General features: G+C 43.4%; 1 protein-coding gene across 3 annotated transcripts in view; it reads right to left on the reverse strand.

Moving 5' to 3' along the window:
- The window catches only part of KIAA1210, a 48,935-nt gene continuing 23,252 nt past the window's right edge, over nt 1–25,683 (reverse strand). For 2 of the 3 annotated variants that reach the window (XM_059883709.1, XM_024988655.2), the window contains 6 exons: nt 14,848–15,045; nt 11,211–11,319; nt 6,569–10,270; nt 5,281–5,480; nt 3,793–3,898; nt 1–2,300 (listed from right to left, as the gene is read on the reverse strand). In XM_059883709.1, coding sequence (XP_059739692.1) covers nt 2,128–2,300; nt 3,793–3,898; nt 5,281–5,480; nt 6,569–10,270; nt 11,211–11,319; nt 14,848–15,045 — 4,488 coding nt within the window. In that variant the 3' untranslated portion in view covers nt 1–2,127. The remainder of the gene's footprint in view (nt 2,301–3,792; nt 3,899–5,280; nt 5,481–6,568; nt 10,271–11,210; nt 11,320–14,847; nt 15,046–25,683) is intronic. The other variant, XM_059883710.1, reaches the window with a different exon arrangement.

Consider the following 25,683-nt stretch of genomic DNA (forward strand, 5'->3'; position numbering starts at 1 on the left):
CAAGCTTTATTGAATTTATTTGCTTTGCATACAGCAGAAATCAAGAATACTAAAAGAAGCTGAAAACTTATCAAAATGTACCTTTATGCATAAAAAAAGACTTAACCTCTTTACTTAAAACATATTTTTTTGTTGTTAACTGTGAAAAAGAAATTGTTAATGGAGAGTTCTTACAGTGAGAATAACCTAATTATGGTCCAGCCTGAGAAAAGGGAGGTGTAACAGTTAACCTACCAGGATTACCTGGGTAAAGGCATCTACCTTAATGAACTGTTCACTATGGAAATACAACAGAAATCAAACCCAATCAATCAATCAAAAACCTAGCATTATCAAAAAGGCAAAAATATAGTATAAGGAAAAGTACTTGTTTTATAGAGAAAATGCAAAATCCAGCAAATGATTGTACAGTATCACATTATACCATCATCAGGAAAACCAAGCACCAAGGGTTGAAATTACCTCTGCCACCCTATAGCCTCTGAATTTTTCTTGCATAAGGCAGCATCCTACTCAGAAATTAAAGGCACAGTTACATCTAGGGCTGCATTTCTGTTTAAACAAAGTAGCTCCATGGTGACAGAGGCAGATACCATGAAAGGTGTAATACTAAGACACTTCTGGGTTCCCTGAGAAAATGAGCTAGGTACTGTCCAGGCATCCAGAAGGAGCTCTCCCTTAGTGGGGTGTGTGTGTGTGTGTGTGGCAGGTTGGGGGGGAGTGGAATGGAGGGCAAGGACTTGGAGTGAGTGGTTCACTGGGGAGGTGGGAGCTGTCCAGTCTAGTGAGTGTTGGGTGTGTGTGCCTCTAGGAATGAGGGCAGGGAAAGGCTAATTCAATCACTCCAGGTTTCCGGTTAGCAGAAAGACCTGTTCTGTGGCTTTGAGAATTCAATCTTGCTTTGAGCCCAAATCTTGTGAAACAGAGGCTGCTGAGGGAAAGCAACAAGAAACTGGGCTACTGGGAGCCTGGGCATAAGACAGTGTCCAGGAGCCTCAGACTTCCTTCGTGGAAGGATTCCCATCTGCTTGATTAAAAGCACAACTTTTGGCCTCTGCTGTGCTGTGCTGTGCTTAGTTGTTCAATTGTGTTTGACTCTTTGTGACCCCATGGACTGTTGCCAACCAGGCTCCTCTGTCCATGGGATTTCCCAGGCAAGAATACTGGAGTGTGCTGCCATGCCCTCCTCCAGGGGATCTTCCTGACCCAGGGATCAAACCCAGGTCTCCTGCATTGCAGGCAGATTCTTTATTGTCTGAGTCACCAGGGAAGCCCCCATCTGCAGAATTTTGAATTTTAAGAGGGCCTTAAGTGCTTTACAAATAGGATGTGTATGACATGCACTATGCTTCTGAGCAACTAGAGAGGACCACAATAGCACTGGTGTAAGAGGTCAAACATTGGAGGGCTAAGCCCTCAGGGGAGTATGATAGTCCCCAAGGAATGTTATGCCTCATAGGAAGGTGCTCACAGCTGCCAGACTTGCGACAGGTTGTCATTCAGCATGTGCAAAGAGAGCTCTGTGTAAGTTGCAGGGGTTGGGGGCCCTCAGGGATACAAAGAAGGTGTTTCAAAGGGCAATGGACAGACTGGGGAGCTGGCTGTGCAAATTTTTTCTTGGAAACCCAGAATTTTCACTTCTATCAATACCACCTCTTCTTAGGAGGCTTTACGAAGTCAGAGCAACAAGGAAAGAACTGAAGCATTTAATTAGGCTCATAAAACATATAAGCCAATCCTTGGATCAGATCATCTGGATATTTCCATTAGAGTGAATTTATTTGATCAAGGGAAATGCCCACCTCTTAGTTGCTCCAACAAAATGTTTTAGCTTTTTCCCTTCTACAGTCTATGGTCCAAAGTTAAAGATTTCTCAATTCAACAGAAGTGCAAACATTTTACATAGTTTTTATAAAGGAAATGCTGGGTTTTCAGATGCTGGCAGTGACTGTACTGAAGGTTGGGCATTCATGGCATCTATTTAATTCAAATAATTATTAGCTTTAATGCCCATTTTAAGGCTCTTATGCTTAATAAAAATGGCTACTGTAAATAATTCACTACATGGCATTAATATAGCTATTGGCAATTATAATTTGAAATGCTGATACTCCACCCAGGAGCGGCTTATTGCATCGTTTCTGCTATATGGCTCCATGCCTCAGCTTTCTTCTTGGCCAGGGAGAACCAGACTGGTTCAGCTGGCTCAACCGGCTGTGGTAGCATGGCTGGAAGTGTAGCAGACCTGGTTTCTTTTTCCATCGAAGGTACTTGAACTATCTTCTCATCTTCAAATCCAACTGGAACCAAACCATAGAAAATAACACATAAGCAGTAAGAAGCCCCAGAGATACTGAAGTATGTTTATGGGATGCAATAAAAATTTTCCTCCTTTTAGGTTTCCTCTGGTTTCTAAAAGTCAGTGCATGGGCAATGCTATAGGGTGGTATGTGAAAGGAGTAATGTCAATATGGCTAGAACCACAGAGGCCTGGACATTGGAAGGCCTGAGAATAAATACCTGCAGCTGTAACTGCCAATCTTTGGGTCGTCATTATTGGACTGTCTTACACTTTTGAACTGAGACCAGAGCGGAAACATGTTATATGGTATCCGTTCAGTTTTTAAAATTTCAAATAAGGTAACATTGTTTTTGTTTTGCCAATCCCTTATGTTGTATGAAATCACTGTTGATGACTCAATAGGTCCACCCAAGAAAAGTCTATGCTAAATAACATTATATCAACTGCTCCTACTGAGCAGACTACCTCGCTATGCCCCAGTTCTACAAGTACCTCCTTCCTCATCCTGCTTTACGGTTGATTGACTTAGCGGCTTAGAGTCAGCCAGTGGTTCTCAACTCTGGTCACATATTAGAACCACCTAGGGTCTCTTTAAAAATACAAATGCACATGCTATTTCATGAACTAACTGAATTAGAATCTCCAGCAATGGATCCAAGACCATATATAATTTTTTAAAAATCACATCAGGTGATTCTAACACATAGTGAGAGTTGAAAACCACTTGATAAGAGTACCATGCCCATGAGAGGCTATTCACTTGACCTGCTGTGCTGCTATATCATGGCCAGACAGTGGATTCCTAAATTCCTAGTCTAATTTCTTCATGAGATAGACTAAGGAAGAGAACAAAGATGACGCAGTATAAACCTATCCTCCCCTCTCCCTGCTCCTTCTAGAAAAAAAAAAAAAAATCCCTATGACACATAACTGTACTGGTGAGACCCCATTCGATTTTATCACAGCACAGTGTTTTTCTCAGCTTTCAACATGCCCCACCTCTCATACCCCTGCTCAGAATATGGAGGGGTTGAAACAAGCGTTTTAAATAGTTTTTAAAATTCCAATACTATTGGGCATTTATACAAGATTATTTTTCACAGTTTCACTGGGAATGTAGAGGGTGAGAAAATACCACTTTGCTGTGAACTAGAAAGTGGCTTGGTATTCTCTCCTTTTGAATACCAGCCACAGGAACCTTCTAGTGCATGATCACAATTTTGTTCCTATACAGATTCCTTGATGGGGTAAAAGACTGAAAGGACCTCTGAAAGTTACACACTGGACTGACTTATATTAGTCATAATAGTTGGATTTTCCTAAAACAAGCTAATATCTGTATCTAATGGAAGTACCATGAGAGAATCACAAGCTGATTTGGGGGAAGAGACACGTATTGCCTGAGTTTGAAATGGGAAGTTTCACATTCTATGAGAGCTCTTCTGGGAGTCGAGGGATAGGGTGTTTTTTTGTTTTTGTTTTTGTTTTACCTGTTTTGGTAGACTTTGGAGGCTTTGTTGGTGCCATCTTCTCTTGTCTCTTGACATCAGAAGTGGGAACCATTCTTGGTTGGCTTTCACTTACAAGGCCAGTTCTCTTTAATACAAAAATGAAAAGAGAAAGATCTTATAAGTCCTGATATGAAAATAGCAAATTACTTAGTCAGATCATAGGTGCATGTCCAATCCTGGGTATTATAAGTTCAACATTAACCAAAAAGAAAGAGAGAGAGGTAAGGAAGGAAAGAGCACAGAAAGCACCTAGGTTTAGAATTTAGGATCACAAAATCTAAGCTGGTTCAACTTTATCACCTTTCTGAGCTGTGAGAAAAGGTTATCTAATCATATAAACAGTGTAAACAGGTTAACATAAGAATTACTTAGCCCGATTACAACCTTTTCTCTAGCAGTTTACCAGCACTTAACAGAAAGCTAACTGAAATGTGGTGGTTGCAAACAAATCTTATCAATTAATTGGGTTCCATAGATTTCTACACAACAAAACTTGTTTACATTTTGTGTTCATGCCTTGCATTAGAAAATGATATAACTATAGGTCTTTTCAAAATGGTACAGTTTAAGCTTTCCAAATTAACCTCACCACAACTGATCTAAATTAATTAGTTTACATATCTTAGTGTATTTCCCTCTGACAAAACTTTAACCAAGGTAGACTTTTCTACTTGTATGATCCTGCTCCCATAAAAATAATAATGATGAAATGAAAAGATCTTTAAAGCAAAAAGTGAAAACAGATTTTCACATGATTCTTCAACAAATTCTTTAAGCACTTAAAAGTATAAGAACCTAGACATCTCTTGTTATGTGAACTTCATTGAGTTTTCTTGAGGCTGACAAGAGGGGTCCTCATTCTAAAACTTCCAAAGACATTGCAAATGGGACATTAAAAGCAAGACGTCATCCTATCATGTTCTGATCCATTAGCCTAGTTTATCACATAATTTCACTTTTAATCTATAGGAAGGTGCCAGACCAAACCAAATCAATATGTGGAAGCTTGAACATCAAACATTACCTTTATTTACATAAAGGTAAATCATTATGTACTGATAATGGAAAGGTGCCCAGAAATAAAATGTTAAGTGAAAAAAACATAGTTTAATTCCACTCATATTTTCTTAAATGCATGTACATATTTAGAGGCTAAAATATTTGTAAGAATAGTTATTCAACTCACCCCAGTGGTGACCTTTGGGATTTTCTTATATCTACTTATGCCTCAACCAATTTGGAGGAATCCTATTCTAGAATATTTAGAACAGGATTTGATTTATAGAATCTTCTCTATGCACCACTTTTCACAAATCCTTTAGGAACATAAAGTAGGGGCACCTTTCTATGAGTACAAACCAAGTTTTTTCCCTCCAAAGTCCCTTTGCCTTGATTAATGCACCCAAGGAAGTGAGGAACTATTAGGCAAAATTCCTAACACCAGCTTAATCAATTGGCTCCAATGACCTTTTGGAGTGTTTTGGAGGCTGCTCGAGGTCCTACTCCATGTCTGGGTTCTTTCCTCTCAGCCTTGGCTGCAGCTCTACTCTTGGGTCTTGGCTCTTTGGGAGGAATGTTGGCCTGGAAGCTCCCCTGCTCCTGCTTTATCGCGGTTATCCAAGCTGCCTCTGAGGCGGCATACTCTGACCATCGACCAGGAGCTTTTCCTGAGAAAGGAATGAAAGAAAGTAGAACTAAAGTGAGGCAGGCTGGGTCTTGAGACCGACTGGGACCTACCCACAATAATGTCTCAAATGGGATCCTTGTTAACTGCCAAATGAAAATAAACAACATATAGAGAGGGGCCCCATTCTTTAGTGCCTTCCCCACAACTTCAAAGTTTGTCAACTGTCCTCTTCCTGGTCCCTTTCCCTCCCTTGTCCATCTCTCTTTCTATCCCCAGTTCACGTAGGACAATGGTTTCCAAGTGAGCTAGAGAAGTTCCTAGGAGGCCAGATGATTAGGCCACTGATGTCATTTCTCTAACTCCAAGGAAAATCTTATTGCATCTGTTACTTCATGGTCTCTAATGAAAGTGTGTGGTTATGGATATGGTTATAGGCATGTACAAGACTATGTGATGATAATTCTGAAGGTACAAAGGCTTGGAGAGGAATAAATGCTCAAAAAGTCACCTAGCTCTTGATTCTTAGACATTTCAGGTGAGTTAAGAAGCTGTGGAAGTACAAACATTTACAATAAGTTAAGACTTCAAGCTGAGAGTCTGAATATAGTGCTCTATTAATGAGTTGGCTTCAAAAATACACATGGGGGACTTCCCTGGAGGTCCAGTGCTTAAGACTCCATATTTCCACTACAGCAGGTTTGATCTCTGGTCAGGGAACTAAAATCCCACATGCTGAGTAGCAAAAAAAAACAAAAAAGTAAAAAATAAAAAGCTACGTGGTGTTCAAGGGAGCATAATACATGTAAAGGTATTTTGAGAAAGGCATAAAATCCCATCTGCATGTATATGGGGTAAGAGGGGTGGGGAGATGGTTACGTGTCCATTACAGAATATGGACAAATGTCCAAAGGAGACCCCATTGGGAAAGAGAAGACTTCAAGTTAACCATCTCCAAATCTATTCATCTAGAATAGAGCATTATTCTGCCCCTAAATCCCCAAACCAGCCCTATCAAAGCCACAAGGCAATGGGCAAGGCTAGAACAGACTTCCTCCCATTCAAGACTTTGCTTTCTGGTTCTTCTCTCCTCTTGATACCTGCTGCCCATCTGGGAAGATAAAGACTCACCTGGAATCCTGTAACCAGGTTGCTTCTTGGCCATCCTTTCAGATTTGGGCCTCCTCTGTTGCTTCTCTGCCAAGTCAGATACTGTGGTGAGGTTTTGCATGGTGCCCAGGGCCCTCTTGGAAGCCCTTCTGATTGGCTGGGCTGTACCTACAGAGGATGAAATTGAGCCCAAGGAGGGTGAAGAAAGCTTGGTAAAACCTTGTTTCTTACCCTTATAGTTCTGTGAGGAAGAGGTTCTTCTCAGTCGGACTCCAAAAAGCTTTTCAACATCAGCCCCATTGTTGGATGAATCTGAATAGCTGTTATTTTGATCATCACTCTCAGGAACTTCCTCCTGAGAGGAACTGCTTCCAGAAGTGGGCGCTTGCAAGAAAGGAGCAGTGGCCAGCATGGGCTTGGTAGGGGCAGTTGTGACGTTCTTAGAGAGGTCTTCAGAGCTTTGGCTGGGTTTCTTGATTCTGCTTGGAGAAGCCAGATCTCTGGGTAGAGACCAGCAGCTAGGATCACTCTCCAAAATGGTTCCCTCAGCGGCAGCACTCACGGGACTTGGATAAACCTGTTGCTGATGTTCAGGGTCTGCAGGAGCCTGAAAAATTTGTTTGGGAGGCAGATGCTGCTCAGAACGGCTCCGCTTCACAGGTGCACTCACTGGGCCTGTTGAGAGCATCAGTAGCTGAAACTCAGCTCCATCTTTGACTTGGCTGGGGCATTTGCCAGGCAGCCACTCTTCAGAACTCTTCCATTCTTCAGGAGAGCTCTCAGAAGCTGACGAGGTTTCTTGCTGGTACTCAGGCTTCCCCAGTGTCTGGGCAAGATGTCTGGGAGGCAGCTGCTCTTTAAAACTGCTCAGCTTCGCAGGAGCACTCTCTGAATGGGAGAGGACTTCTTGCAGGCCTTTGGGCTTCCCTAAGCTTGGTAAAAGGCTTTTCATGGGCGCTTGCTTCAAAGAAATGGCTCCCTCAACACTGGTACTCTCCCAGCCTGAGGAAACTTGCTGCTCGACTTTCGGCTTCAATGATTTGGAAGGTGGATTTGAAGATGAAGGATCCATGTGAGTTCCCTCCTCTGTAGCAGGCCTCTCTGAAAAGACATGCTGTGCCATATACTTCACAAATGACTGAGAAGGACGCTTGACAATCACCGATTTCTTAGGTATGACTTCTTTATTGGCCATGCTCTCTAGACGTGAGGACATCTCCAGAACTTTTGACTTTTTAAGCACTCGTCTGGGATATACAGAAGGCAGTGGCCTTCCAGAAATGCCCACTTTGGCAGCAGCACTCTCAAAACTCGATGATATTTGCTGGACTTTCTGTCTCACGATGGAGTAGGGATGTTTGTCAGGCAGCAGCTCAGTAGATGCATCCCCTTCAGTGTCGACACTCTCTGGACCTTCAGAGATTGCTTGTTTGACTCCTGCTCTCATCGAGGCCTGAGAAGTCCCTCTGGGAGGCAGCGGCTCTATGATAATGCTCCACTCGAAGGCAGCACTCTCTGGACCTTCAGAGGCTGGTTGCTCAAACATGGGGATCTCCCAGGACTGCTGGATGGTGGATCTGGGAGGCACAGGCACCCCTGGACTGCTCCACTCTGTGGGAGCACTCACAGACTCCAGTGGAATGGTCTGTGGCTGGAATTTAGACTTCACCGAGGGCTGGGGAGGTGGCACCTCCACAATGCTGCCCTCCTTAACAGCAGTGCTCTCCAAGGTTTTCTGGGCTCGAGGATTTGTCAAGGACTGGGGAGAATATTTGGGGAGCAATTTCTCCACCAGACTGATCTTCTGAGCAACAGAACCCTCCAAACCTGCAAATACACTCTGTTCAGCTTCACAATAAGTCACAGAGACTTGTTGCTGGGCTAGAGCTCTCTTTGGGGGCTGAGAATGATGCTTGGCAAGCAGTGGCTTCATAGAAATGCTCTTCTCAACCACAGTGCTTTCCGCACCCATGGAGTCTTGGTACTCAACTGCTGGCCTCACCGCAGGCTGGGAAGGATGTGGGAAAGTGAGCAAGTGTGCAGGTGTGGTCTTGTCAACATCGGGGCTCTCTGGATGTACAGAGCTTTCTTGCTGAGCTGCTGGTTTCAATGAAGGCTGAGAAGGATGTCTCGGAGGCAGCACGCCGGCAGAAGTCATCGTTTTAAGTGTTATCACTCCTGAATCCAAGGAGACTGGTGGCTCAACTTTTCGCCTCCTCAGGCGCTTAGAATTCACTCTGGGAGGCAGTGGCTCCATGGAAATGCCCCACTCCATGGCCACGCTCTGTGGGCTTGTGGACGCGTGTTGCTCGAATTGAGGGCTCATCCAGGACTGGAAAGTGTCCCCGGGAGGCACCTGCCACTCAGAAGCACCCTGCACTTCAGGTATGGTCTTTGAAGCCAGGGAGACTTCTTTTGCGTCACTGGCACTGTTGTACTTCTCCACATGGCTATTTGATCCCGTGCAGACTTTGTCTTCAGGCTCTCCCACAGCCCAAGAAGCACACGTGGGAGTCGGTGGCTCATTAGAACCACTCATCTGTGCCAAGGAAGCCAATTTTGTGAAGACTTCTTGGCCATCTTTGGACTTGCTCAGGGGCTGGAGAGAGGGTGTGGGAGCCTGGTGCTGGCCAAAATCACTGCCCTCTTTGGAAGTGCTCTTGGAATCAGAGAAGATAGCTGTGGCTTTGGACTTCCCCGAGGACTGTGAAGAATACGTAGGGGCCTGCTGCTGCTCGAGACTGCTCAGCTCCACAGCTGAACCTTTTGATTCTGGGAAGATGTCTTCATTCCTGTGCATCTTGGACGGTAGGGAAGAATGTCCAGGAGCCAGCTGTTGCTCAGAATCACCGCCCTCCTCTGAAGTGCTCTTGGAATCTGCGATGATGACTTCAGCTTTTGACTTCCCGAAGGACCCTGAAAGGCTTCTGGGAGGTGGTCTCCCGGCACAAAGGGTTCCCTCCACCAAGGCACTCACGCTCCTGGAGATCCTTGCTGTTAAGGCCTGTAGAACACTTCTGGGAGGCTTTTCTTTGAGGGTCTCTTGAGCGGACTTCATTTTAAATTGGACACTTTTCACATCAAAGCCAGAAGCTTCTTCCTTTTCTGGCTGGCTCTGAGAAGGCTCCATAAACATCTGACTGTACACTGCCGCCGAGAGAGCATCTTGGGGTGTAGATGGCCTTCTTGCCACATGTGATAGAGCAGCCCTGGCTTCTGGCTTCTTGGCTCCAGAAGTCCCATCTTCATGGGATGGTGACAGACCACCCACCACGGGCTCTTCCATGTCTTCAGGCTTGAGTTGTGATACTGATGCTTTTCTGGTTTCAAAATCTGCATCAGCAATTCCCCTTCCTGGGTCATCTTTACCTGACAGCAGCTCCTGAGGAGTAGTGCTCTCTGTCTGTGGTGTTGTGGGCTGCTCCATGACTTGCTTCTCCAAGGACAGTTGCCAGAAATGGCAATCCCTGGCGTTCTTATCAGCAGGTGGGGACCCAGCTCCATCACTTAGGCCAAGCACTCCAGTGGATTGTTTAAAGCTTCTTCCTTTGGATCCACACTCACTCATTCCTGAAGTACTTGAGCTTTTCTTTCCACGGCGTTTCATGTATGCTGCTGGAAATGGGTAACTCTGACTCTCAGTAGCATCTGTGTTTGTAGCCGGATCCATTGTCTTCTGTTTAGCAATCTCAGTCTTGTTGCTCTGTTCCTGGCTTGAGGCACCTGTACCAAACGGAAGGAAAGGAAAAATGTGTTCTTTTGATTTTCTAAAATAAGAATACTCTGCCTTGTCCCAATGGGTACCTATTTGCTATTGAATTCCCTAGTGTGGAGAAGTAGCTACTCAAAAGATAGAGAATGACTAGGTCACTGTTAGCCTTCTGCAGTTGGAAATTTTTAAATATAAATGAAATTCAGTTTTATGAACTGCTTCCAAGGTTAGCACATCACCATCATATCAACAGTCTGTTCCACCATTAGAAGTAAGACACATCAAAAAGCAATTTTTGAACTTGTAACAACAATTACCTTTTAGGAAACTGACTGGGACAGGGTGAAAGGAAATTTTACTTCCTCCTTAGTATTTATATTTTCTACTTAATTCTACTTAATTTTAACATGATATACAGGTATTTTTATTTTTTTAAGAAAGGTGTCAACAGGGGTTATCTGCAAGGTAGGATTATGCCCTCCCCACTTCTGCTTTCAACTCTCTTTATTAAAATAATCTAACATAATATACATGCAAAGAAATTCTTGAAAAGCCTTAACATTTGCACTGATCCACAGGCTTCAGGTCAAACACAAGGCAGCAGTTCTACAGGTCGGTCTTCTCTTCCCTGTAATATTACTATGTGTGTTCAGTCGTGTCCTACTCTTTGCAACCCCATGGACTCTAGCCCTCCAGGCTCCTCTGTCCATGGGATTTCCCAGGCAAGAATACTGGAGGTATGGCCTTTTACCTAACACAGGTGGCAACTATATTAAATGGGCAGTTCAAACGGAGAAACTTGGACCACATTAATATGCATCTTAAATTTTAAGCCCTCAGAAGACCAAGGATAGAGGCCTGGGCAATTCTCCATTATATAGTTCTTGTCACATAGCACTGTGCCATTAAGCTTGAGTATGTGTTTATGGGTGATGGCGAAGATATGCCAACCTGCACTGTCTTTTTTCAGCTTCTTTTGGTCAGCTTCTTTCGGTTTGGTTGTGCTTTTCTCTTCTTCAGAAGCCACTGGGAGGCTTGGCTCCTCCTGTTTTGGTTTCACCTAGAAGAGGAAAAGACTTTGAATCAGGCTGAAATGCTCTCCACCCACCCCTGCGTGGTTGCCAAAGGAAAAAAAGCATCAGGAAAAAAAAAATCCTTGCTATCCAAATGGCTGTGTTGGGAGCATAACAATACCATTCACAATGGAAATTATTTCAGTAGTATCCATAACTTGGTGATCATTTTACCTACTGGCAGTACTTCATTTAGATTTGAAGTTTCTGGTCTCTGAGTGATACGCTGCAGGGAACTCTTGAAAACACCCCAGAAACCACTGACCTGCACTGCAAGGCCATCAACCTGATGATGGGGCTGTGGGGCCTGATAACAACCATGATATACATCTAAAGGCAAACATACAGCTCTATGTTACCATTTGAAGTGCCTTGGTAAGCAGACTCAGCTCAAAATTATTTACTTTTGAATGGATCAGGTCAGATAGACCTGGGTTCAGATCTCTGCTCCATCACGTGCTCTCCGTATATCTTGGGCAAGTTACTCTCTATATCTCTGTCCACATCTATAAATTAAGAATAAGGGGAACCCTCCTGTGGGACTTAAAGATCTAAGAAATTCCAAAGCAGGGAGCCAGTAGCAGCAGCCTCTCTGTCATAAAGGATCCTGCACACTTTTATTTTCATTCATCCATGTGTCAGGGAGAGAGGCAAAAGGAAGAAGTAGATGCCCTGACCTTGTTAGAGAGTGCTACCCAGGCCTTACCTCAATTATGCTATGCAGAAAGAAGTCAGAAAGAAGGGTCTTGCTAAGTCTTCCTTCATCAACATTCCCTATGTGTCCAGGTTTGTGGTGAAGTGTCCAGGTGATCATGCATATACAGGACTGGATGTATATGGCCTAGTGATTGATCACCCTCTGCTTGACATTGAACCAAGGAGATTCTCTCAGTGCTACTAGAAGACCTTCCTCCTAGGCCCACCATTCTGCCAGCTGTTCTTTGATCTTATACTTTATTCTCTTACTAAAGCAAAACTGCAATATTTAAGCTAGGGGCAACGTGATGGGGGTGAAAATAGAACTGAACTGGAAGTCAGAAGATGGGGTTCTGGTCCTACTTCTGCCATTACCAGAGTGTATGACCTTGGACATCTATTTGCGCTTTAATGTCCTTCCTGGTAAAATGCCTGTAACTATTAAATCTTTTCATCTCCTCCATCTCTGATTTATAGCCCTTTACTTATATCCCAGAGTTAGAGGCTAAAGACTCAGCCAAGTGACTCTTCCAGCTAACTGACACATTCTTTAAAATACCAAATTTTAAAAATTCTTTGTTGTTGTCATTCAGTAACTAAGTCGTGTCTGACTCTTTGTGACCCCATGGACTGTAGCATGCCAGGCTCCTCTGTCATTCACTATCTCCTAGAGTTTGCTCAAACTCATGTTTATTGAGTTGGTGATGCCATCCAACGATCTCATCCTCTGTCACCCCCTTCTCCTGCCCTCAATCTTTCCCAGCATCAGGGTCTTTTCCAATGAGTCGGCTCCTCACATCAGGTGGCCAAAGTATTGGAGCTTCAGCTTCAGCATCAGTCTTTCCAATGAATAGTCAGAGTTGATTTCCTTTAGGATTGACTGGTTTGATCTACTTGCTGTCCAAGGGACTCTCTGGAGTCTTCTCCAGCACCACATTTCGAAAGCATCAATTCTTTGGTGTTCAGCATTTTTTATGGTTCAACTCTCACATCTATACATAACTACTGGAAAAAACCTTAGCTTTGACTATATGGACTTTTGTCAGCAAAGTGATGTCTCTGCTTTTTAATACGCTGTCTAGGTTTGTCATAGCTTTTCTTCCAAGGAGCTTTTAATTTTAATTTCATGGCTGCAGTCACTCTCCACAGTGATTTTAGAGCCCAGGAAAATAAAATCTGCCACTGTTTCCATTTTTTCCCCATTATTTGCCGTGAAGGGAAATGCCAATGGGACTGAATGACATGATCTTAGTTTTTTGAAAGTTGCATTTTAAGCCAGCTTTTTCACTCCCCTCTTTCACCTTTGTCAAAGAGGTTGTTTAGTTCCTCTTTGCTTTCTGCCCTTAGCGGGTATCTCCCAGCAACTTTTTTTTTTAATTTTATTTAGTTTTTAATTGAAGGATAATTGCTTTACAGAATTGTGTTGGTTTCTGCCAAACATCAACATGAATCAGCCTTCATGTATGGATATGCATATCTCCCAGCAATCTTGATTCCAGCTTGTGACTCATCTAGCCCAGCATTTCGCATGATGTACTCTGCATATAAGTTAAATAAGCAGGGTGACAATATACAGCCTTGACATACTTCTTTCCCAAATTTGAACCAGTCCATTGTTCTATGTCTGGTTCTAACTGTTGCTTCTTGACCTGCATACAGATTTCTCACGAGGCAGGTAAGGTGGTCTGGTATTTCCATCTCTTTAAGAATTTTCCACAGTTTGTTGTGATTTGCACAGTCAAAGGCTTTTGCAATCAACGAAGCAGAAGTAGATGTTTTTCTGGAATTCCCTTGCTTTTTCAGTGATCCAATGGATGTTAGCAATTTGATCTCTAGTTACTCTCCCTTTTCTAAATCTAGCTTGTACATCTGGAAGTTCTTGATTTAATTCTTAGTTTTTAGTAAAAAAATCTTTTTCAAAGGAATTACTTCCCTATCCTCCTAAACACAGATCAGGGAATATAGTCCAACTTTCTTGATGATGTGGATGAGTAGTGAACATGACCTATTACACTGGATGCTGATACAGTGTGGCCTTGATACAGGTGGCCAAGGTTCTTGATCCCTATACTAAAGGACCCCAGATAGTTTGTGTCACTTCTTTCTGCTATCAACTGTCACTTCTCTTTGGTATCAGATCTGATTTGGGTCTGTGGCCATGTTTTAAACATAATTGGCTTGCCTGAGTGTGCTAGAAAGCATAAGAACTTGGCGACCTGTATGTGACATGGAGAGGTCTTTGGAGGGGCTAATAGCTGAGTTCTGAATGCTTGGCATTGCTGGAAGCCTGACCTCCAAAGAAGTGGAACAGAGCTGCCATAACTCATGGGTCTTATCTGGTTCATAATTAAACAGAATCCTGATCTGGGCTATGATTGAATGTCTTCTACAAAGAGCGCTGAGTGAATTCCCAGATACTAAGCCAGTAAGCAATTTCTTAGGACTTAGATCACTCTTTCTGCTTTCTTCCATCCCTTTTATGTAAGTTCCCTCTACATGGAACATCCCAGGCTCTAGACACAAGTATGCTCACCTCTTTCCAGGGCTGTCAAACCTGGGACAGTGTCCTTGACTTTACCATCCCTACTTAGGGTATGGATCCCCCAAACCATACCACTTCCCTAGGAGCAGTTTGCAAAGGTTGGAACTCATCTTTTTGGGGGGTGGGGCACGAGCGCAGCTTGCAGATTCTGCTTCCCTGACTTTATATTGAACCCAGGCCACAGCAGTGAAAGTCTAGAATCCTAACCACCAGGGAACTCCTAGAACTCATATTTTCTTATATGGGAGTGTATTCCCAGGCCTCCTGAAGGACTTACAGTCACCTGGATGTTCTTCTTTTGTTTCCAGGGATCTAAAGCCATCTTGTATTGAGCAGCTGAGGAATCCAAACAGCTCTGGGTGGTGGCTGGGGTGTTGAAGCCAACAGGCACCTGGGTGCTGCTGGACAAGGAGGGCATGGCAAACGTGATCAAGGACTGTGAGCGAACCAGTCCAGACGAGGGCTCAAAGGCACTCTGGAGAGAGTAGGAAAAGAGAAATGAGTCAGCTCTGTATGCTGGCCTTGGTCTCAAAGTTAGAAATTCCTCTGGCTGAAGAAACATTCCTAGCGAACTCCTTCATGATCTGCTGTCCCTTTTTCCTACAGCTAGAGTCAAGCTTCTGGTCAATGGACCCATTGGAGGCAAGGTGCACAATTTCAACTGGTTCCCTTGCAGGTGAAAACAAGAAACAAAATGTTCAGGTTGCTCCCCTGCTTAGAATGCATTCAGGAGCTCCCCTTTGCCCTCAGGATAGGAACCCCATTATACGGAGTTCACAAGGTCAAAGGTTTTGCATGTTCTCTTGTCTTGTACCCCCTCTTATATTAACAGAAGGGGCTGACTGGGGTGAGAGGCACAATCTATGTCAGTAAAACCCATCAGAGCTCAGCGATTTCTCCATAGGAGTGCTTGGAGGAAGGAAGAAATCTGGTTGGAAGAGGGTTTGTCTGAAAGCTGCATTTGCACAGACAGTACACTACCTTATATTTATGGTTTCTGGATGCAAGGCTGATGGCAGTGCCCAGAGGGATGGAGTGCGCCACCACCAACAGGGTGGGGATGGAGCCTGTCACCTTGTTCTTGCTATGGCTGGCCTTATGCCTCCAAACTATCTGGCCAGGGGACTCCTAGTTGGCTTCCTCTGTAGGACTTTCAAAGTAGTCTCCTCTGGGCTTCCTTTTTTTTAATTAATTTTTTTATTGAAGGATAATTGCTTTACAGCTCCAGGCTTCTTGACATGGCTTTTTCTACACCTTGAAGAGACACCCCAGAGCACCTCTTCTTTCTAAGAAGTTCCAGGTATTTGTGCTAGCAGAAGCCCCTTTGAAGTCAAGGTGATGACCCCTCTCTCTCCTGAATGTCAGTGGCAAATGATGCAGTTTAGCAGGTAGACAGAACTTCCATGTGTGTTTACTCACTAGTTCTTCCCAAACTAGCTTTATGCAGTGCTAGGGTATTTGCAGTTTTCACATCCCTTCACATTTCCCCCTGACCATTATATGTTGATCCAGTGATAACCTTAGTTACTATCTTAGCTCCCAAAATGGTTCTTTTATGGCCTGTGATTCCAACGCCTGAGGACTTAACATAGCTAGCGGATCAGACTGCTAATACATTCAGCTCACCATCCTCTTGTTGACTCTAGGAAAGGGAGCAGAATGATAGTTATCTTTGTGGGGCCCATCACACAAAATATAGAGTGGTCCCAAGCCCTTTCTAACTTCTTTAGGTAACTGCCATCCATGAATTTATAACACCTCATCCTGACACTATTAATTTATCTTTAGCTTCTGTTATCTCTTGGAATTATGAACTTAGTACTCAGTATACAGACTAGTGGCTCTTGTTTTATTGTTCTGAATATTTTTTTTCATGCTTCAGAGTAGTCTTAGGGTTCTGGTCTTTGGAACTGGATGGCAACATCTGTGCCCCCACTAACTTCACGTGATCCATCTCTCTACTCCCTCTCTGACTGTGGCTTTTTACCACTTTTTGTTCCAGACCCAATGTTGGTTTGCTGTTCTTCAAACATTTCTTGCATACTCTTTCCTCAAGGCATTTTCACTTGCTGTTTCTGCGTTTCCCCCATGTCAGTGTTAGCTCACTTACTCCCTTCAGGTCTGGATACAAAAGCCACCTTCTCAGTGACACTTTCCCCAGCCAACTTATTTGAAATGTTAGCCTTCTACGCTGACACGTCACAATCCCCCTCCCTTGGTTATTTTTTTCCTTCTTGGCACTTTTTATCACTGTCTAACATACTCTATGTCTTGCCTATTTTCTTGTTTATTGTCCATATCATGCCCTCCACTGCAATATAAACTCCATAAAGAGTTTTCATCTGTTTTATTTACTATTGTATTCCTAACACCTACAACTGTGCTTAGTACACAGTAGTTGCTCAATAAATGTTTGGTGATCGGGTGAATTAATTATGTTAAAAGCTCCAAAGAGACATTGACCTTCTGAGAGGTCGTCAGAAAAAGCTGCTCTGTTCTCTGTATCAGTTTAGTTATTCTTTCTGAGACTCACTAGCTCCAGCCAAAGATAGATGGAAAAAGTCTCAGCAGTCTGTGGATCTAGAAATAGAGTTGCTAGAGGATATCATGGTATTCTAGAGGATACCATGTAACCTACTTTGCATGAAAACTGACATATGATGCCTATTCAGCAAGTAAATGCACACTTAATAAAAAAACATGTTCAATTCAGTTGTCATCCCAAATTTTGTAGCGTAACACTATAGGTAAAAGCACTGTTTCATGAAACACATTTTATAGCATAACAAACAAATCGGGCTCAGCAAAATTCTAGCAATTACTAGATTGAATGTATGCAGGAGTTAGCTTATCTGTTCCCAATCACAGCCTAAGCCAAGAGTCCGTCAAACTTAATAATGGCCACTAGTCTCCTTATGCCTGATGGAGTGTCATTAAGGAATATTTGAGCATTCAGTCTATACACAGGCCCACAGCTACCCTCAAACCTGGACAAAAAATGAGAGTGTGAAGCCATCAAGCATCATCTCCACCTGATGATGGCACTCAAGCTCAGGCATGTGATTCAAAACAGCCCTAAGAGCATCTCTGTGGTTGGGTTTAGAATATGTACGTTGTATATATTTTACAACTTCCCTTAAATTCACCAGTGAATTAAATAAACTATTCAAATAAGCTCTTTGGAATGCTGGGCAATATTTCTCAAAATATGGTCTGGGAACCCCCGCCCCACCCCCAGTATCAGAATCACCTGGAGTGAGTGCTAAAAAAGCACTTTTACAGACACATTAAGATCTGATGAATAATACTATCAGGGGAGGGGGGCCTTAGAATAGGCTTAACAGGTTCTCCAAGTCAGTCTTCTGGGGGCTAGAGTTGTGAACCACTGTCTAGTCATCTGCCATGAAGAGAAAGGCTCCTATTTTCAAACAGAAGCACAGCAAGCTCCTAAATAATCACATCCAGGTGCCTTAGAACAGGAGGCAGCCATATCTGTTCCCTCTGGGAAGCGGGGTTCCTTCTTAGGCCCTGCTTTTTCCTCCAGCCACATTAGTCAGGAGAAACCTAGAAAAGTTACCACAGGAATCAACCACAGGATTTTCCAGGCTACCCAGGAAAAACAAACTGAATCCTTTCCTGAAAGAAAACAAGTGCAGGAAATGGGACTCCCTCCTCTATTTTTCCTTTGCCACCCCTCCTGCAACCCCACTCCTCCTTCTCTGTGCTCGGAGAGCCAACACACCCAAGGTGCATATTATTCAGGAAGGCCAAGACGTTTTCATTCCTTCTCCTGTGATTTAGAGGGGAGTTAGCACAGACAGCTTCTAATTAACAGCTGGAGTGAAATGAGCTCCCTTCACCTCAACATCTGGGAGATGTGCCAGGCCTGGCAGCTACTAACCCAGAACCTTCCTGGGGAAGGAACCTGGGTCAGGACTTAGGGCAGGGGAGGGGATCCTTCAGCACTGATTGGGAGGGGTGCTGGACAGTCATATGCTGTTAGTGGGGGTAAGGAGTGCTCTTTGAACAATTAAAACACGTTTTAGCTCCTTTCCCCTTTCTGTCAAGTTTCTGAACCCTGTATAAAATTGTTCAATCAAACATGCACCCTTTTGATCATGCTTTTGATGGTTTCTTTGTCTGTTGTATGGTGCCAGGGTTTTCCCATTTTAACTATTGATAAGAAACACTTGAGTGGGGATAGAGAGAAGTTTGGCTGCTGCTTGGAATTTCAAACAAATCAAGCTCAGCAAAATTCTAGCAATTTCTAGATTCAGCGTGTGCAGGAGATAGCTTATCTGTTCCCAACTGTTGTATCTTAAATAATGGCATTACCTGGTGGCTATTTAGGCCAGATTTTATCAAGCCTTTGGCCTGAAAAGCTGTCACTTTAGGAAAAACCTCACTCTGAAACTATCTGGGAGGTTTTGACACTGGGATGCTAGGGAGCTAGGTTCTGTATGAGCCATTCAGCTGAAAGTAGTAAGTAGTATTTGGCAAGTAGTCTTTGGAACATCTCCAGAAGAAGCAGCAGCTCTTGGTGGGAAAAGTAGTTCTCAGTAGGAGACTTCTCTGCCATGGTACGCTCGCACAGGATATGACTGGCTGTTAGGACTTTAATTTCCCAAGTGTTTCAAAGTGCATTATGTACTCATTCCTGGGAATTCCTGTGCAGCTGCAGCCTCACTCAGAATTTCTGTTTCATAAAAGGTGTCGTGCCATTTTGCCATCCTGAAAGTTGTAGGAGGTAGAATTTCACATATCCCCTGGAGCTCCCTGCTATCTGAAGCTCCCCAGTTTCTTAAGTAGTATAGAGAATAAGAACATGAACTTTGGAGTCAAAAAGACCTGAATTTGAGGGCCTAGCCAAGCCATTTTTAAAACTGTTTGAGCTGAGACAAGTTACTTAACCTCTTTGAGCCTCAGTTTCTATGTCTTTAATATAGGGATAATAATAATATACACTTTAGTGTGCTGTTTTTAAAATTAGATGAAATGATACCTGTGAAGTGCCTTTCACACAGGAAAGTCTGAGCAAGTATTAGCTGCTATTGTTACTGGTGGGCATTGATTGTCCAAATTTAGAGAACTGCTAGAGTCCACGTGGCTGAGTGAAAACTGGTATGAATTTGGGGAGGAATCCTCAGTTTGAGTCCCAGCTGTATCTCTGATTGGCACTGCGGCCTTGGTCAAGTCATTTCACCTCTCTGAACCTCAGTTTTTTCCACCCAAAATGGGAATAATAGTATCTTCCCTATCTACGTTTCAGAGTTTTTGAGAGAATGAAATGCACCTATATCTATGCAAAAAAACTTTGTAAGCTACAAATTTCTATGCAGCAATGGGGAAGTGGGTATTAAGCTCTCTTCTGATATATCAGAGGATTTTTAAGAATATTGTTCTGGGCTTTGGAGACCTATTTGTAAATAATAATGGTGAATTATGAAGTAAGCCATCATGGGCAAAGCAAGAGACATGATAAGGGGAGAACCTTGCAGCAATCTAAATGAACTCTTCATTAGCCAATACAGTGGAATAACTGGAAGCTACTTAACCACCACCATGTTAAATGTTAGCAACACTTATCCTGCAATGGGACTAAAGTTTAGGCAGTTAATCAGCTCAAGCTTTAAGCACCAAAATAACTGATACAGCTCTTTCTCAAGAGTGAAAATGCATGACTTCTTTTCCATACAATTGTTTTTCTCCATAAAAAGCCATATTGAGGAAAAATATTCTACAGACTCATTGGGGAATATGAAGTTGACTCACTGAAGAAGATGAACGGGGTTCGGAAGGTAGCAGGGGTCAGGGAAGCTCTAAGTAGGAGGCTCCTCTGGTCCGAAGATGGGGAAGAAAGAGGGGGCTTTGCTAAACTGGAACTGAAAGGGACAAGGCACACAACTCTTTACCCAAGGAAGTGTGGAAGAAGTAGTCTTAGACAACAAGGCCTTAAGGCAGTCCTTCCCATTCTGCCCCAGGGGTTTTGGAGGAAAAAGTAAGCTTTGGGTCCTTGAGAGATAACATGTATTTCCCTGTGTCACCAGTTGGAGGCAGCAGCTCAGAAAAGAAAGAAGAAAACAGCAAACTTGGAAAGACTGAGAGGGTAGTGTGTGTTAGTCACTCAGTCATGTCCAACTCTTTGTGACCCCATGGACTGTAGCACACCAGGTTCCTCTGTCCATGGAATTATCCAGGCAAGAATACTGGAATGGGTTGCCATTTCCTTCTCCAGGGGATCTTCCCAACCCAGGGATTGAACCCAGCTCTCCTGCATTGCAGGCAGACGCTTTGAGAGGATAGAGATTTGGTCATCTTTAATCTGACTTCTCTATTTGATTTGGTTTTCTGCCTAGCTCCCTACTTGATGCTTAGTGAGAAGGCAGTCGGAGCTGGGTTTGTGGGGAGGCCTTTGGGGATATAAGAGACGGGGGTGTCATAATTTATGAGAAGCTCAGAGAAGCATCCAGGCCAGCACATCTGCTTGGGATGGTGATTAAAGCTCCTTCATGGGATGCTACTGCTGCTGCTATTGCTACTGTTGCTGCCACATGCCCCCTCCTTGTATTCACCCTCCTTAACTAATAAACCAGAGCAATAACTTAGCAGAAATAGCTAAGAAACTCTCATGCTTGGGAGAGCATCAGAGATTAGAATTTCTTCCTGTAAGCCCAACATTTAACCTATAACAACTTGACTCAATTCTTGAATTTACTAATAGAGAGTTTACTACGTTAAGCAAGACAAATGTTTAGACTGATGTTAGGAAATGTTGACTATAAATAGGTTAACTCTATTCATTAATCTATAAAATATATAGTTAGCTTACTCAAAAGAAAGAGAAAACTACCTGTTTTAAAATGTTAATTTTCTTAAGTGTAATCCCCAAGGTAACCACTAAGAAAATAACTTAAAAATATATAAAGAAGGAAATGAGAAGGGAATGAAAATAGTACACTGAAAATTCTAATTAAATCCAAAATAAGGGAGGGCAGTCCTAAGATGGTAGAGGAATAGGACAGGGAGACCACTTTCTCCCCCACAAATTCATTGAAAGAACATTTGAACGCTGAGCAAATTCCACAAAACAACTTCTGAATGCTGGCAGAGGACATCAGGCACCCAGAAAGGCAGCCCATTGTCTTTGAAAGGAGGTAGGACAAAATATAAAAGATAAAAAGAGAGACAAAAGAATTAGGGATGGAGACCCATCCCAGGAAGGGAGTCTTAAAAGAGGAGAATTTTCCAAACACCAGGAAACCCTCTTACCAGCGGGTCTGTGGGGAGTTTTGGAATCTCAGAGGGCAACATAACTGGGAAGAAAAATAAATAAATAAATAAATAAAACCCACAGATTATGTGCCTAACGGCAACTCCCAGCAGAGAAGTAGCCCAGATGCTCACATCCACCACCAGCAAGCAGGGAGCTGAACAGGGAGGCCCGGGCTGCATTGCTCAGGGTAAGGACTGGGCCTGAATGCCCTGAGGGCAATCTGAGGGAGCTAACATGAAATAGTAACCCAAACTGTGGGATAGCCAGAGAGAGAGAGAGAACTATCCTGCGAAAAGCCCTAAACTAAGGCACTGCCAGGCCCATTCACAGAGCAAAGGACTGAGCAAATCCCAGAGGACAGCTAGCTGGCTGCAGACCAGCCCATCCCCCGCCAGAGGCAGGGAGGCAAGCAGGGGGCAGCCAGAGCTGGAAGGTGAGAGGCAAACTCGGCCCCAGAGGCGGCATTCTCTACCAAACTGCGAGCAGGCTCCCAGTTGCTAACCAAGACTTCCTGGGATTCTGGATGACTGACATCCGCCTGGAGGGTCACAGCCACAGATCAGCTCCCCAGAAGAGACACACGACACACCTGAGACGGTGTACCTGGGAAACCAAGCGGCTGGGACGGGGGAGGCGATAGGACTCATCTCCCCACCTGGGGAGAGTGCGCTCACCAAGCACCTGGTCGCCTGAGCTGCTTGGACCTGGGAAGGGCACAAAACGCAGGCCCAACTGAATCTGCACCTTTGTGGAGTACCCAAGAACCCGAACCTGAGTGGCTTAGACCTGGGCAGTGCACACAACCCAGGGCCCGCTTTAGACAGTTCCCCTGCAGAGCAACCTGGAGCCTGAGCAATGTAGACTGGGAAAGTGCACACGCTGTGAGCGGGGGCAAACCCAGTGTGGCCCAGACATTGCAAGCACTCCCCACACATGCCAGTGATATTTGTTTGCAGTGTTCCTCCCTACCCACTGAACAAGTGAGACTAAATAAGTGACCACCTTTGCCCCTTTGTGTCAGGGCAGAAATTAGACATTGAAGAGACCTGCAAACAGAAGAAGCCAAAATAAACAGAGGGAACCACTTTGGAAGTGACAGGTGCAACAGATTAAAACCCTGTAGTTAGCACCGATTACACTGGAAGGGGCCTAGAGACATTGAGCGGAGAAGGCAATGGCACCCCACTCCAGTACTCTTGCCTGGAAAATCCCACGGACGGAGGAGCCTGGTAGGCTGCAGTCCATGGGGTCGCTAAGAGTCGGACACAACTGACCGACTTCACTATCACTTTTCACTTTCATGCATTGGAGAAGGAAATGACAACCCACTCCAGTGTTCTTGCCTGGAGAATCCCAGGGACGGGGGAGCCTGGTGGGCTGCCATCTATGGGGTCGCTCAGAGTCGGACATGACTGAAGCGACTTAGCAGCAGCAGCAGAGACATTGAGAAGTACAAGCTGGAACAAGGAACTATCTGAAACTGAACTGACCACACACTGCCACAACAGGTGCAGAGAAATTCCTAGATATATTTTTACTATTATAATTTTTTAATTAATTTTTTTAATTTTTAAGTCCTCTATTACTCCTTTAATTTTCATTTTTATAACCTACTATTACCTTGCAAAAAAGACCCTAGTTTTAAAGCAAACTTCATATATTTTTTTATAATTTTTATGATTTTGTTTTGTTTTTGTTTTTTAATATTGTATTTTTGAGAGTCTAACCTCTACTCTAGATTTTTAATCTTTGTTTTTTGGTATTTTTTATCAATTTTGTACCTTTAAGAATCCAATCTTCCATACCCATTTTTACTTAGGAGTGTGATTACTGGCCCGATTACTCTCTCCCCCTTTTGACTCTCCTTTTTCTTCTCCAGGTCACCTCTATCTCCCCTCTCCCTTTTCTCTTCCCTACCCAACTCTGTGAATCTCTGTGTGTGTTCCAGGCTGTGGAGAACACTTAGGGAACTGATTACTCTCTAGATCTGTCTTTCTCCTTTTGATTCCCTCTTTTGTCCTCCTGGTCACCTCTATCTCCTCCCTCCCTCTTCTCTTCTCTATGTAACTCCATGAACCTCTCTGAGGGTTCCAGACTGTGGAGAGCATATAAGGAATTGATTACTGGCTAGACTGCTCCTGCCTCTTTTGATTCCCCCTCTTCTCCTCCTGGTCACCTCTATCTCCTTCCTCCCTCTTCTCTTCTCCATGTAACTCTGTGAACCTCTCTGGGTGTCCCTCACTGTGGAGAATTTTTTCACCATTGACCTAGATGTTTTATCATCAGTGCTGTATGGATGGAGAAGTCTTGAGGCTACTGTAATAATAAGACTGAAAACCAGAGGCAGGAGGCTTAAGCCCCAAACCTTTGAACACCAGAGAACTCCTGACTCCAGGGAACATTATTCGATAAGAGATCATCCAAAAGCCTCCATACCTACACTGAAACCAAGCATCACCCAAGAGCCAACAAGTTCCAGAGCAAGACATACCACACAAATTCTTCAGCAACACAGGAACTGAGCTTCAATATACAGGCTGCCCAAAGTCACACCAAACCCACAGACATCTCAAAACTCACTACTGGACACTTCATTGCACTCCAGAGAGAAGAAATCCAGCTCCACCCACCAGAACACCAATGCAAGCTTCTCTAACCAGGAAACCTTGACAAGCCACTCGTCCAACCCCACCCACAGGAGGGAACCTCTATAATAAAGAGGAACCACAAACTGCCAGAATACAGAAAGGCCACCCCAAACACAGCAATATAAACAAGATGAAAAGGCAGAGAAATATCCAGCAGGGAAAGGAACAGGATAAATGCCCACGAAACCAAACAAAAGAGGAAGAGATAGGGAGTCTACCTGAAAAAGAATTCATAATAATGATAGTAAAAATGATCCAAAATCTTGAAAACAAAATGGAGTTACAGATAAATCTGGAGACAAGGATTGAGAAAATGCAAGAAATGTTTAACAAGGACCTAGAAGAAACAAAAAAGAGTCAATCAATAATGAATAATGCAATAAATGAGATCAAAAACACTCTGGAGGGAACCAACAGTAGAGTAACAGAGACAGAAGATAGGATAAGTGAGGTAGAAGATTGAATGGTAGAAATGCATTAAGCAGAGAAGAAAAAGGAATTAAATGAGGACAACCTCAGGGACCTCTGGGACAATGTTAAATGCCCCAACATTTGAATCATAGGCATCCCAGAAGAAGATAAAAAGAAAGGCCATGAGAAAACACTTGAGATAATAGTTGAAAACTTCCCTAAAATGCGGAAGGAAATAGTCACCCAAGTCCAAGAAACCCAGAGAGTCCCAAACAGGATAAACCCAAGGCAAAACACCCCAAGACACATATTAATCAAATTAACAAAGATCAAACACAAATAACAAATATTAAAAGCAGCAAGGGAAAAACAACAAATAACATACAAGGGGATTCCCATAAGGATAATAGCTGATCTTTCAATAGAAATTCTTCAGGCCAGAAGGGAATGGCAGGACATAATTAAAATGATGAAAGAAAATAACCTACAGCCCAGATTACTGTACCCAGCAAGGATCTCATTCAAATATGAAGGAGAAATCAAAAGCTTTACAGACAAGCAAAAGCTGAGAGAATTCAGCACCACCAAACCAGCTCTCCAACAAATGCTAAAGGATCTTCTCTAGACAGGAAACACAGAAAAAGTGTATAAGTTCGAACCCAAAACAACAAAGTAAATGGCAACGGGATCATACTTATCAATAATTACCTTAAATGTAAATGGGTTGAATGCCCCAACCAAAAGACAAAGACTGGCTGAATGGATACAAAAACAAGACCCC

Source organism: Bos taurus, chromosome X, assembly GCF_002263795.3.
Source record: "Bos taurus isolate L1 Dominette 01449 registration number 42190680 breed Hereford chromosome X, ARS-UCD2.0, whole genome shotgun sequence".
In the NCBI taxonomy this organism is placed as follows: domain Eukaryota; kingdom Metazoa; phylum Chordata; class Mammalia; order Artiodactyla; family Bovidae; genus Bos; species Bos taurus.